The 15,882-nt window shown below is 30.8% G+C and overlaps 1 protein-coding gene across 1 annotated transcript; it reads right to left on the reverse strand.

The window, feature by feature from the left end:
* Positions 1–224: 224 nt before the first annotated feature.
* On the reverse strand, positions 225–3,701 carry EBF1 (EIN3-binding F box protein 1). The gene is made up of 2 exons (XM_085703076.1): positions 3,435–3,701; positions 225–2,843 (listed from the first exon to the last, which is right to left on the reverse strand). Exons 1-2 carry the CDS (start codon positions 3,457–3,459, stop codon positions 937–939), a joined length of 1,932 nt encoding a protein of 643 aa, XP_085559202.1. The 5' UTR covers positions 3,460–3,701; the 3' UTR covers positions 225–936.
* Between the last annotated feature and the right edge of the window lie 12,181 nt (positions 3,702–15,882).

Here is a 15,882-nt window from a genome sequence, read left to right on the forward strand (position 1 = left end):
ATGACTTAATAAGAATGGAACCACTTCCAATTATGTTATATACTCAACATTTACTATCAAGTCTTCTCCACCAATGATAATAGGGTACCCATGATAATAAGGTAATGTTGTTACACAATTTCATTAACGGGATAATTTTGATTATGGCTTAATGATAATGGGATAATTTAGTTAAAAAACTTGTGAAATACAATCAAAGTATGCATGAATATCAAAACAAATGCTTTTGGAAAGAAACTGCAAATTTTATTTCATCATTGTGGTAATATACCATACAAACACAAAGGGCAGATATCAGCATCAGTACACAATGTAGAAGTTACAGTGACAAGTTCATAAAAAAAATGAAGCCTTAAAAAAAACTAGGGCCTGGTATAAAAAAACAACCTTTCCCGATGGAAAAAGATTGTCATGGCAGACATGTATAACTTGCCGCCACGGCCAAGGCCCTCGAAAATAAGGCTTCATAACTCTGAACCAGACAACTGCAACAACCCTAACAAGAGCACTAATACCGATACCTCCGTTTGAGTCAAAACACCTATGGACACCGTGGTACAGATAACTGTAAAAACATAGACAGAGGGAACTAAGAAATTGTGGCAAAACCGATACAAAGCCGAGCTAAAAACATCAGGTGCCAACCCAAAGTAACAAAGATTCCTAACTCCAGAACCCGGTAGATGTGTTCTCAGAGATATGCAGCCATTTAAAAGGCAGCAACCAAATACATGGTGCCAAAAACAGAATTCCAATCAAAGGAATCTGCAAAAAAATATGGTTAAATGACTGCATACTCCGGAAAAAGGGACCCGAGTCGCTGGATGATGATCAAGACCCAAAGTTAATGGACCAAAAAACTACTATGCCGTGTAACTAGACTTCTGCATGTTCTGTATCGAGCCTAAATTGCCGTGTGAGATTAAATCTTGCAGTTCAGGAAAGGATGTCACACCTCCAAAGATGTTCAACAAGCATCTCAACAGCGCTGCTGCTGATTGAATTGCAATGCTGGATATTTAGTCCCAAAAGGGTGTGGCCCAATTTTCTCAAAGCGGGTAAGCTCCTGTCCGTAACCAAAGTGCAGCCTGACAGAGAAAGAATCTGTAGATTTATCTGTTTTGCGTGTGCCAGGGCTGCTATCCCGGAATCGGAGATCGCACACAAGGAAACATCAAGATCACAAAGCAATTGGCAATGCTCAGCAATTGCTATCAAGCTAGCATTGCTGATATTTTTACAACCTTCAAGGTTCAGAATTTCGAGAGTCCAACCATGCAGATTGACCAGGGATGAAACTACTTTGTCGGTAAGATTGATGCAACCACTGAGATTAACTTTAACAAGACCAGCCTCGGAGCTCTCAAGCAATGGAAGCAACCCAGCATCTGTGACTCCCTTAAGTCCAGTTAATTCAACTTGTTGAAGCTGAGGGCACAACTTTCCGAGTACAGAAAGGGTAGCGTTGCCAAATCCAGGGCAGTTACAGATCGATAATGAACGAAGTGATTCACAAGGAGATACAGGTGACAATTCCAAGTCCAGATCCTTGATCCCAAAGCAGCTCACCATAGAAAAAGCCTTCAATTTTGCACCACAGTTAAAAAGGACGCCGAAAAACCCAAATTGGGTAATTCTGTGGCACTCTTCCAATTGTAGGCTTTCAAGTGATATAGCAGCCTTGGTGAATGAAATCAATCCGTTGTCTGAGAGAAATGCACACTTATGAAGATGTACGCTTTTCAAATTAGGACAGCCCTTTCCAACAGCTTCAATCCCAACATCGGTTACTCCTCTGCAGGATGCAATTGTGAGTGACTTCAGTTTATGCAATCCATTAGCATTTCCCATAACCCAGAAGCCTCTCTCACTAACATTTGGGAGGAAATTAAGGACAAGATCGGTAACTGTTTTGCCATAGTGTCCAATAACAGCTAGAGAGAGATCAGAAACGGCCAGTGCTTGAAGCTTCACCTTTGTCAGAACCAAAGAAGTCGAAGAAAACAGGCCAGCGATTCCTTGATCCCCAACACCGGCACAGTCCTTGATAGATATAACCTTAAGATTTGGGCAGAACTTTCCAATGGCTTGTAGACCTTCATTGTGAATGCTAGGACAAGACTCTAATGATAACTCGGTCAGATTCGGACACTTCTTTGCAACTGCGGTTAAAGCCTTGTCGGAAATTGCAGGGCATTTGCAAAGGTCAAGCTTCTCTAGCTTTTGACATCCATTAGCGATCTCAATAAGGCCTTCATCACCAACAGAAGAAACATTCCATAAAGAGAAAGACTTTAGAGAAGGACATCCACTAGCAACTGCTTTGAGACCTAGAGTTGTCACGCCGCGTTCTGAGTTGCTTCCACGGATTGCAAGCTTCCCTAATCCTCCTCGTGATGCAGTTCCAACTGCAATAGCAGCAAGTCTAACATCGGTTGCCTTCTTTCCTTCCAAGCTTCGGGAAAGGTATCCCTCACCTCCAAACTCTTCACAGTCACTTTCCATTTTATTCTCGTCATTTGAGGAGGTACTTTTGTGGCTACAGATTTCATTCTTGCAAATATTGCTCAGAAGCATAAGCCAGCGTTTGGAAACACAAGCAGATGCACTCCTTTCTTCACCAACAGGCAACCTTCTAAAGATCTCAAAGAGGCACTCATCTGGCAAAGATTCAATAGATGTTTTCTGCTTCTGCTCAAACCATTCTCCATCGAAAACAAATGGAACACTGACACGTGATCTCTTCTGAGGTGGATAGTAGACATCAACTTGAGGGCCAAGAGACAGGAAGAAATTTGCTTCCTTGGGGTTTGTGTATAACCCACCATGGCAAAAGTTATCACCTGAGAACATAAACGATTGTGCAAAATCATCAGGAATGAACAAATTGAGCATATAAACATAATGATCTATGTCTATTATATAAGTTACAACCATCAAATTCAACAAAACTGCTTAAATCAAACCTATGCAAAACAAACTTCTCAAAGCAGAATCCTATGATATCAGAAAAGTAAAATTCTTAAAACAATTTATGCTAAAGTATCTCACTATATCATCAAAACTAAAATCTCTTTATATCTCTAATCAGATCCGCTAATCAATCAAAACTATGTCATACAAAACCTCCCAAATACTAATCTTATAGATCTATAACACAACTAATATTACCCAGTTGAAATTTCACCACTTAACCACATGATTATCCATACCACATAACAAATTAAGAGAATTAAGATCAAACCCATAATTATTTCATAAAAAATAGATCAAAATCATCATCAAAAAATAAACTTTCCTATGAACATCAAAATCATCATCTAATCAATTATATAGAACCGCATGCTACTATTTTTGGTTGCAAAATTTAAAACACACCCACAACCTAAAAATCTATGAATCAAATAAAAAACGCAAAGAATCAATGAAATTACCAGAAAAGCCGAAGACTTGAGACATGGGTGCAGCTGAAACAACCCTCCAAAGAGTGCAAAAAAAGCAGCAAAGAAGAAGAAGAAGACGGTGAATTTGATTTGTGAGTATTGAAGGCAATTATGCATAAGAGATTGAGAGAGAGAAAAAGAGGAATTTGTGTTATGAAATCGTGGAAATTGGAAACCCTAATTGAAATAGGGCAAAAAAAGAAAGAGAAAATTAGGGGGTGTTGAAAGAAGAAGAAGAAGAAGAAAAAGAAGATGAATGAAAAATGAAGGGAAAAGGGAAGGTTTTTATTGTAAGAGACAAGTGGGAAACGGATTCCCATACAATGAATGGTTCATTAACACATGCAATGTATCTTGCATCTATTTCTATCTATTATCTATATAAGAAAACAAATGCCTACCAAAATTTCACAACTGTCCCTGTTTCTAAAAAAATTACATAACTATTTTAAAGGGTAATATTGGATATTCAAGTCTCAAGATGCAATGTCAAGTTTTTTACCAACTTCGGACTTACACTACCCCTGACCCAATACCTTTCCAACTTCTATACTAAAGGGCATATTCATAAATTTGGATATGTTAAAAGCTTTTTCTACTTTTCTCTTTCTTAACAACTTTTGAAAATTTGAATTTGAATTTCAAATTCAAATCTCATTCACTCAATTTCCCTCTTATCTTTTTCATTATAATCATCATATTCCTATCTATTTTTCATTTTCTTACTTTTCATCTTTCCTCTTTCTCATCTATTCCTAACAATTTTTCTCATCTATTCCTAACAACTTTTCTTTTTTTGCATTTTTTTTTTTGTTGTTGTAGGTTTAACAGGTTACAAAATAAATACAATCATGATGATTTCCTTTCTTTAAACAATGGTAATATTGTTAACATTCTTTCTTTCTTCATTTACCAATTAATACATTTCATCTAATTTTCATGTGTTGCATATGTTGTTTATCATTGGTAGCAATTACAAATACAATGGCAAACTTATGAAATATCTCTGGAAAAAATGTAATGTAAAAGCTCATCAAAGGATGTACTTTCTTTTTCTTTGCATAAATCTAATTTTATCAAAAGTATTTTCTAATATGTTATTTTGGTTTGTTTTCTCTATGTTGAATATTCTACCTGAAAGAAGAAAAGTTATGCAGAGGAAGAAAATTTAGCTTAACAGGTTTGTTCAACTTTATCATTCTAAGTTCAACTATGTTCAAACAAAGAAAGAAATATTTTTGCTTCAAACTCATTCCAGAAACATCACAACTTATGGTACAAATGCACAGCATAACAAACTTTTACTTATGATTTTTTAAACACAACATAATTTCATTTTTGTTAAATGGCTAAAAATAAATCTTTTTTCATTGATCAACAAAAATATCTTATTCTAAAATTTTGCTTTATGGAAAAAAAATCACATTATAAATAACATAGATAATTCTAAGATGAAGAGTTTCCTTATGTTCTTTTATCAACAATAATAAATTCAAAAAACCAACAGAAAAAAATACGCATGGAGTCTATATAATCTTCATACAAAATGTTTCCTTATTTCTACTGCAAAAAATACTACTGGCTTTTTAATTAAAATTTTATATTAGGATAAACTTTATATTATTATTGTTGAATCATAAATTTCGCTAATTTTTTTTTTATGTTAGTAAATAACACAATCTCTTTGCATTTGTCAAAAGAATAACAAATATAATTATTTTTTAATGTTTGTAATAATGTAAATCACACTCTAAATCATGTAAGAGAGCAATGGAATATTTTAATTCAAGTGTGTCAAAAAGTAAACATTTCTGCATAAAAAAAATACAAACAAATAAAAACAAAATATTTGCAGATCCAAAGAAAAAAATATTTCTTCCTACAAAACAATAAAAATAAAAATAGATCTGCAACAGATCTAACAAATTAAGAGACAAAAACATAAATACCGTAGTTTCTAAATCCAAACTTTGATTTAACTGCATGTTTTACAGAGATTGAGATGACGAAATCTCTCAACTACGAACACTCACACCACATATGAATTTCCAGCATGATGGTGTCCACCAAAGTTGTTCTGATTATAGTTATTTTTGTTTGTTATTATTCAGGATGTGAAAAGGAAGAAGATTATCGATATATTTAGTTAAAATGAGGTCCATATGGATGAGAAAATAAAAGGGAGAAGATGAAGACCCAAAATTTTATCTACTCTAATCTCAAAATAAATTTATGGGTTTTGTAGACGAAAATGAGAGAAAATGAATGGTAATTTCGTTTTTGGTGTCTCATGGTCAGAAATAGTTGAATGCTAGAGAGAAGGTGATGGTTGATTAGAAGTGTTTTGAAGAAGAAAGCAAGAAACGGCGGAACAAAAGAATGTAGAGGGAGTTTGCTGGCTGATAGGTTTATTGGGGGTAGGTTTATTGGGCGGGTAGGGTTTCATGTGGGTTGGGCCTTCTGATTTAGGCATTGGTTTATTTATTTATTTATTTTTACTTCTATCATTGTATAAAGTTTTTTTTTAATTATATTTTTTTTTAAGTAATTATAAGAAAAGGAAGTGTTACTTTTAGAGTTTTATCTATGGGTTGGGTTATTTGTGTACATATATGTTTTCATTATTTATTATGATATTGTTTAAAAATAATTATTTATTATGATATATTGTCTGTTTTATTTTTTTCATTTCTTTATTTTAAGTAAAAAAAATTTATATACTCATAACAAAGAATTTTAGAATAAATTTTCCAACAAAAATTTATATTTTTCAATTAAATTATAACACTATTTTTTAGGGAATAAAATTAGTGTTCTTATGTGATATAATTCAGTTTTACTAATAAGTTTTTTTTGAAAGAAACTAACAATTGTTGTTATAGCATAATATGATTTTCTATTTTACAATAACACTATTTTTTTTTCAAAAAAAAAATAACACTATTTTTTTTTAAAGGAACGATAACACTAATATATAATACGTTAATTATGTTTTTTCACGGGACGTATATTAATATTTTTCACACTCAAACAAATTACTTCATCCGTTCCTTTTTAACTGTCACATTTGGAGTAATATGTCAGTTATACTCTTAACCTCCACTCTTCATTTTTACCGAGGCCACTCTTCATTGTTCCAATACATAGTGTTCTTCATTCTTCATATGGAGTAATATGTTCTTCATTCTTCATATGGAGTAATATGTCAGTTATACCCTTAACCTCCACTACTAATTTTTTAAGGAAAAAAAAAAGGCATATATTACTATATTCTTATTTCTGAAATCTAATGAGAACTATATATTGATAAATATTTATTTTTTGATAAATATATGTGAGTGTATGGATTATATATTCATAAAAATATATCTCATTATATGTTTTTATATGGGAATATGTTAGTACATGTTTATTTGTGAAATGTATTTTCATTTTTTTTAATATCGTCAATACTAAAACAAACAAAAAAATTATAATATACTATGATTAATCATACTTCAACTTTTTCCGTTTTTTTAAATGTATCAATAAAAAAACCATTGGAGTGTACATTTGTAACATGGGACCCAAATTAGTAACTATAACGAGTGATCAGTTATAATTAGTATTTTTAATCTTTCAAAAAAAAATAGTATTTTTTTAATATCATTATTTAAACTCCGCGACTGCCTAATTTTTTTTTTTTAAAGAACTGCCTAAGTTTTACTAAAAATAAAGTATATGTTGGTGTATGTACTATATATTAATAAAAATATATGAGTATATGTTTGTATGGACTATATATTAACAAAAATATATCTCACTGTATATAATACATTAATTATGATTTTTTATGGGATGCTTATTAGTATTTTTCACGCTAAAACATATTAGTGAATAAAAACTATGATTATTTTTATTTATTAGCTTTTTTAATATCGTCAATACTAAAATTTATTATATATTTGTTCATATTAACATTTAATTATTTTACAATTTTTCATTACTACCAATCAATATATACATTATTATGCTTTAAATACTTTACATATTTTCACTATGGACAAAAAAATACTACGTCAAGCACAACCGAGACAAGACACGCGGCGGAGCCGCGGCCATACAGCGCGGCGAAGCCGCGCTACCCGTGCTCAGCACGGGTATCTTGACTAGTTCAATATGGAAAGTGGGGTTTTCCTTTTCTATTTTATTCTTTTCTTTTTTCCCACTACGATGGTTTTTTTATATTTTCTCTTTTGTTTTTTTATTTGTTTTTTTAACTTATCTTTTAGTATAAGAATTGATAAGAATGGTAATCAATGAGTTTTAATAATGTAATCAATGACTAATGACTTGCTTGTAGTTTAAGAAAGTTGAATGTTAGCTAAGAGAGACTAAGTTAGAAATGGTTTCAAAAATGAATATGCTGAATTTTTTGGACAATGGACATAATTTTCCCATAAGTTTCCTAATTAGTGTGGAAAATTTTTCTACTAGCATTTATACATTCATATGGTAAAGTAAATTTACCAAGACAATATATTCATATGGTAAATTTACCGAGACAAGTTTTTTACTGTAGCAAACAATTGCATTTCTATAAGATAAACGATAATCTTTGTAAACATAGCTTAGTTGGTAGGAATAATGCATTTCAATATATATAATCTAAGGTTTAAATCTTATATTTCTCGTTTATTCACCTTCTGAGACACATTAAAAGAATTATTGATTAAGCAAGCTTGGTGGAATATTAGTTCATGGTTGTATCCTCATATAACTGTTAAGTAGTCTTGCGGTCATACTATCATTGATGACTTGATAAACAACAAATCCTAGATTGGTGGTTTGTAGAGTCATGCCATATATTCATATAGATGAACGATACTCTCGTTAAGCATAACTCAGTTGGTAGTAACAATACGTTGCAACATTCAAAGGCTAAGGTATAAATTTCAGATTTTTCACTTATTCACTTTTAGAGATACATTAAAAGAATGATTGATTAACCGAGCTTGGTGGAATATTAGTTCATGATTGTGTCCCCATATAACCGTCAAGTAGCCTTACTCTTATACTATCATTGAGAGCCTGATAAACAACAAATCCTTGATTGGTGGTTTGTTGAGTCATGCCATAATCGTAGTATTTGGCTTGAAAAAAATGACATTCAAACATGTCTTTGATGCATTGTTAATCATATAATTCATACTTTTTTCCCCAAGTGTAACTAGTAGCAAACATAATCAATTGAATCATTGATAAAGCTTCTTCTTGAAAAACGTCTCACTAAACATATAATAAAAGTTCTACCTAAACACTGTGCAACTGAACTTGTGATCAAGGTTTTGTCTAAACGTGCATTTACTCTTGTTTGTGCCTCAAACATGAATGATATGTCCACCTTCATGGTCTTACTATGCATGCCAAGTGTTGTCATCATGCAAAATTTGGTGCTTACCTTACTAACCTTGTTCTCAGTTGACTAGTTGTTTGCTTGTTCTATTCATTGTATATTTCGTTGATAAAATGGTATTATAACTTAATTTCATCTATCCACATTTTTGCCTATCAATTTAATTATTTACAATAAAATGATGCAAAATAGATTGACGATTGAAAGTTGAACTGGCAGACCGTTGAATTCTCTATCTATAATCACCTCTTACTCGATCCTCAATATCTTTAGGTTTTTTAGTGATACGAAAGTGCAATTCAAGTTTATGGGGAAAACTTATCGGATAACCGTAAGACCAACGATGTTGTATGAAATAGAATGTTGAGATGTGAATAACCAACACGAGAATAAAACAAGCATGGTAAACATGAAGATGTTGCACAGGATATGATATGATTAAAAATGAAAATATTAAGGAGATTTTGGGTAGCACCTATAGCAGAAAAGATGATGGAAAATATGCGCCTTAGGTGGTTTGGTCATGTAGAGAGAAGACTTGTAGATTACATAGTAAAGAGAGTAGATCAGATAGAGGATGATCAAATCACTACAGAGAGAGGAATACCTAGAAAAAACTATAACCGAAACAATTAAAAAAAATTAGAGATTAATGAGTTGGAATAGAATAAAGTTTATTCTAGAACATTATAGCGTAATTTCATCAAAGTAGTCAACTCACTTGGTGGGCTAAGATCTGGTTGTTGTTGTATCCATCCACAATATCTAAAAAAGTAATTATATGGTTTTTTGATTTGACGAACTCTACATTAGAGTCTATTTGACTCTTATTCAACATTACCATGAATCCAACAAAAGCAAATGACATCCTTCAAGCTCATCAAATTGGTAGTCACATTCAGCAGACGGTCGATTCAACCATCAATCGTCAGTCTATTTTGGATCAGCTTATTGTCAACTAATGTTTATTTAACTCATAGGTACATACTTCCACCGTAGTCGAGTGGTCAATACATGATCCAATCAACTATTTTTTGGTGTAAACAATTCTTAAATATATTGAAATAATTACGAGGACTAAAATATATTTAACCATACTTTTTTTTTCTCCATATAATGGTAGAAACAACCTGCTAATGATATACTAACACTTGGTGAAAATTGATACTCCCTTTAATCCTATATATAAGAAAATATTATTTTTTAGAAACAATGAATAACTATGGATTTGCAACACTTGGTCTAGAGGAGATACATTATTTATTTAATTAATCTAAAATGAATATTGTTTTTTAACACTCATGTAACTTACAATTTTTCTTTCACTGGATTGTAACTTTAAAAGACTATGATGTTATAATAGATAGAGATTTCATGAAAATTACGTTTATTCAATTCAGACCACTATGAAAAGCAAAGAAAAAACGTTTGATTCATGAATCTTCAATGATGCGTAGTATTATCTATCACCCAAAGTTAATAGTAGCCTCTTTCATTTAGAACCACATTATTTGATACCCAACTAGGGACGCAGCTAACTCCTTTTACGCGTTACCATGAGACAAAGCGACAAACCCAACCTACCAAAATCTATATACAATGTAAGTAACACACAAGAGGGTATTAATTGACCTAAGTTCATGCCACTAACCATTGCTTAATTCATTTTAATTGCTGGCCCACCGTCCAAATATAGAAGCGTTTTTTGGGGTCAAAAGCAGAGTCTTTAGTCTTAACCCCACAAAATTAAAGTTTCAACTTTTAACAAACTTGCTTAAGGAAGGACAACATATGTGCATGAATCATGATAAAGATAATTAGTGGCTTTTAGCTTAGTTACATATGAAGATAATATCCTTGATAAAAAATCAATTATGGTTTTTTTTTAGTTACATAAAAATTTAAGGTGATAGGATGGGGTCCCAATTTAAGTAGCATTTACAAGTGCAATCACGTTTATCTTTCTTTGAGGAGAATAGTGAGGCTCAACTTTGAAACTTCTTAATAAAAAACTTGTCTTTTTACTAGATGTGTTTGTTTCAAGGTTATCACAAATATTGGAGGAAAAGTGAGGTTAAGAATATAACATTTCAATGTTTGATAAAATTTTATAAAATTTTGTTTCAAGATATTATTTATTCCAAAAAAATTTACATACAACTTCTCTATTTTTTATCTATGAGCGGAAGAGGCGGCCGCACATGACACCATTTTTTTAGGGACACCCAAAATCACTATTTTTACTTAGAAGTTAGTATTATATAGACATTTTTCTTTTAAACCCGCTTTGATTAATTATTGAAAATATATTTTTGAAAAACTTTCATTGTAAATGAATCTTTTATAAAAAATAAAAAATACGAGCAGAAAGACATTCGAATAATATTCATAACTTTTATAAAAGGGCACAATTTATTGATTTGTCCATTAAAAAAAAATCTTAGGACCGACATTGTTTCAAGTTCAACCGATCACATTTAAAGTGTTCTCATTTTCATTTTTTGTTATCACTCTAGTATTTGGTTGGCTATGTACCATTTTTCCAATCATCTAATGTCATGTCAAGTTTGGATCATTGATTTATTTTAAAATAAATTTAAATATCAAAATAATTATACCTACGATTTATTTTTTTTATTTTTTTTGAAGGAATTATGCCTACGAATTGTAAACTCCAAAATACCAAAGATTTTAGCTTCTTTTTTCCTTCTTTATTAATTGTAAACTAATTGTAAACTTTTTCTTAATCCACGCAAAGGGATTGTTATCATGCTATGCCAAAAAAATTCCCACATTTAGGATTTTGAATTTGAGACGTGGCATAAAGCCATAGCCAGATCAATTGAACTGGAGTTTTGTCAAAATCATCCACTTGCTCATTTCTGAACATGGTTCAGTTTTTCATAATAATTCATCAATACATGCATCTAAGAATATTATAAAACAAAATAGAAATTATCACAATCATGTATATTTAGTCTGTATATACATTTATGTATAAAGATAAATTCCTCTGGACATGAATAAGAAAAATAAGTATGTTGTATATGATTTATTTTCAATGAGCTGGTATAAAATGATTTTTTCAAACAAAACCAAATCCGTAAAATCATGATAGCAATTTGGAAACATTATTCAGTTTATTTGAAATATCAATATTTTTTTCCGTGTATTTTTTTTCCTGTACACAAAATAAAGATCAAATTGGTCTGATCTGATCTGAATGGTAGCTACATCTGATTTATTAAGCACGCGGTATTGAATTTGTTCTTTGGCATAAAGTAAAAATGGATTTGACATTATGCTGATATAGGATTTTCTTACTAAACATTGAGAAATATAGTGTGCAATCCTTAAAATACTAGAATATATTATTATATTGGATTAAGAACAATCACACGTGTGGGTTTGATTATCACATCTTTATCATTATATACCATGTCATTTATATGTTGTTCAAACCTACTTTTCCATCCAATGGGACGGTGAAAGAAAGAAACAATTGATCGGTCGTTTGACTATAATACACTTTATTTTTTGTCACATTTCTAACTCACACTCAACATATCATCATTTGATCTCCTTCAAAAGTGAGACTCTCATATCTTTGAACCAATTTAATGATAGTATAATTTGGAACGGAGGGAGTAACCAATAAGATTATGAAAGAAGATGTTGCTATCTCGTAAAATATTATTTCAAGAAATATTAGTTCATTTTACTTATTATTCATTTTAAAGGAAATACTACTCTTAAAAGAAATTTTCATAAGAGAACCACACCACTCCCTCCGTTTTAAAATACATATCGCATTTTTGTAATGTGCGCTGTTCATATGACTTACTTTGACCACACTTTTTAACTAATATATAAATATAAATGTTAGCATGTAAGATGTTGTTCGATTTGTTTCGATAAATATTTACAAAATATTAAAGTTTTATAATTTTTTAATTTAAATAATTAAAGATATTAACGGTCAAATTTGTGCATTGACATGTGTGAAATGGTTGAATGTGACATGCATTTTGAAACGGAATAAGTATTAATATGTACAATTGAGTGCAGTGGATGTTGCTCTCGAAAATATTACCCCCTTGCCCTATAATAAGTTACACATTTAGGTTCTGCTTGGATTGATGAAACATAACGGAGCGGAACAGAATGAAATATAATGGAATGAATTCCATTCCATTGTTTGATTATTTTATGATGGTAAAATTGGAAATGAATAAAGCCAATGTAAATTGATGTATTTTCATTATATATAGTATAAATAAATTTTACATGTCACACTTTGAAACCAAGGGAGTATAATGACAAAGTTTGCTCCTTCATCAAGCGTATTCATGTACGAGGAAATTATGTTGGAATTTTGTTGGTCGAAGGGGATGTAACTAATGCAAGGATTGTTTTTTTGTTTCCTTAGATTCGCATAGCATGCATGTATTGTTTTTAATTGCATCCAGGTTCATTGTTGAAGCTAAACAACATAGTCACCACCGCCTTCATCTTTAATTAATAGAAATCCTTTTTTCCATCAAGTTTAGTACTTTTGACCAAGACAACACACATGCTTCTCATACTTAACTTTTCTCACTTTTATTCATCTCTCGCTAATAAAAACATTGCATTTGGTTCGATGATATATACAAACGAGAAGACCATTTTTTCTACTGTGGTACTCTGACCACTCAAATATGGTGTTATCATTTTACTAACTTCTCCAACTATAATACCAAAACCACTCAAATATGATGTTGCCACCATTCTAACATTTAACTTTTTCAATGGCAGAAAATATCGAAAGAGATTACACTTTTAAGATTATTTTTAATTCTGAAGAGACATTATTCCTCAAAAGGGACTATGGCCTGAAAGTTACTCTTAATTATGAAAGAACAAAAAAGAAAGGGTAGAAGTGGCTTGAAAATGCATCAAGTATAAAGAGGGAGAATAGAGAAAGATTTCTCTATAACTAAATAGAACTCTTTAGTATGTCTCTTAAACTGAGTGGAGTTCTCTATTTATATAGAGATTTCAAAATTGAATTTAGGTAAAATTGCGGCAACAATTTGATTAGTTAAAAGACTCTTGTGGATAACATAAAAAAAACATAAAAGTGGACGAAACAAACTAACATATTGTGAATGGAGGAAAGATAGGAAACTCCGTTGAATTCTCAATCTTACCCCAATCAAGCAAAAATTATGGGAAGAGATACAAACAAGTTTTAAAAAATAATTACTATTATTTTTTTTATCATTATTTGTTATTAAAAAATTGAAAACTACAATATAGACACCATTAATGTGGTGTTTCATTCTATGTGAGACATCCACACTCAATTTTTTCAATTCACGCAGTATTAACTTTAAGTTTCATGACTTATGTTTAATCTTCTAACACTCAAATTTTCTTGAAACTTCATGCCAATGTTTCAACCGTTATACTATTCAAATATTTATATGAATGACTCAATTGTTTGATCTATAGCATTTAAAATAATGAATTGTAGAAAATTTCCCATTAGATACAATACTTGTTGTTTGCATTAATTCATGAGTCTTTATCATAATGTTTTCCTACATTTTTTTTTACAAATTACACCAACCTCCCTTTAGGTCTATTAAAAAGACACTGACACCCCCTTTACTTTTAAAACTTACACTAACCTCCCTTAAGTTTTCACAAAATAGACTAATACTTCCCTTCTCTCTTAATAGTGTTAATGCTCCGTTAATTTTTCTTTTCTTTTCTGACAATTCCATGTTCACAACTTCTGATAGAAAACAAAAGGGATCATTGTTAGTTTTCACCATCAGTTTCATATGGACTCAATGTCTAATCACAACCATTAGCTCATCATGAAGTTTTTTGTGATGCATCTCCATATCATCATCCAATTATTCCCCCATTGCAATATTCTTTTGTTAATTTCAATTTCATCGTTCACCAAAAAAAAATTTCAATTCCATCTATAGAAAAACTCTTCCTATTTCCTTTATCTTTACCTCTGTATTAATAATTCCCCCAAATTGCAATTTCTTTATTAATTTCAATTCAATTTCCCATGGCATGATTACAAATACTTTAATAACTGTATATATTGCATTTGGTGTACGAATCACTTATGAAGAACAACGAGAGGTTTCAATAAGAGGAACAATACAATATTGATGCTCGTGCCTCTAAAGGATCAATTCAGGAAAATCAATTGAAGAAGAAGTTCCTCCCAAGAACAATGATTCTAATAGAAAACTGCACTCTCATGATCCCAATTTCAGCGTGAAACTAATGATGATCCCTTTTGAATTCTGTTTGAATTATGATCCCCTAACTTAATTATTTATTTTAAAATGGTCCCATAACTATAAAATATCTCAATGTGGTCTATTATGTATTTTGTTGTTAAATATTTTGGTCCTTTATATTAGTTTTTAACCATAAATGTCTACAACGAACTAACATTGTAGATGATATACCATAGACCTTATTAAATTTTCAATTTTAACCCTTTGAATTTTTATAATAGAGGTCTGTTGGATCATGCAGATCTATTTTATCTTATAGTGATTCACCAACAACTATTTTTTTCTTTCTTTGTTCATCATCTTTATTCCTCTTAATCATCATCTTCAACATAATCTTCATAAAAAAAAATCCAGAACAAAATTAAAAACTTATATTTTTTCTTCATCAAATCAAACTCAAAATCATCTTGACTATGCCTCAATTTATTTTAATTTTTCAAGCAAAACAAGCAAAAACTTTTATGAAATTTATAATAATTATATTCAAAGAGCCAAACTGATCATATATTCATAAAAAGTTCCATAACATATCTATAAGAAATTCAGAATAATTATGTGCAAAGTTTCCTTTAAATCTAAGATTCATGTACAAGCATGAATGAAAGACTGTTGATTTAAAGATCCAGAGGTCACAAGAAAATAAAACTATTGATTTAAAGCTTGAACTTTATATGCAATTGGACCAAAAGGGTAAAAATGAAATTAGAAAAAGACAAATGACCAAATCTTT

This window comes from Medicago sativa, chromosome 1 (assembly GCF_051527215.1).
Source record: "Medicago sativa cultivar Bolivia chromosome 1, Bolivia_mono, whole genome shotgun sequence".
NCBI classification, from domain to species: domain Eukaryota; kingdom Viridiplantae; phylum Streptophyta; class Magnoliopsida; order Fabales; family Fabaceae; genus Medicago; species Medicago sativa.

Excerpts from the sequence above, each read along its gene's own strand:
- EBF1 (XM_085703076.1), bottom strand. The coding sequence starts at position 3,459 with ATGTCTCAAGTCTTCGGCTTTTCTG. Across the intron at positions 2,844-3,434 it reads TCAAGTCTTCGGCTTTTCTG|GTGATAACTTTTGCCATGGT; the intron begins GTAATTTCATTG and ends TTATGTTCTCAG.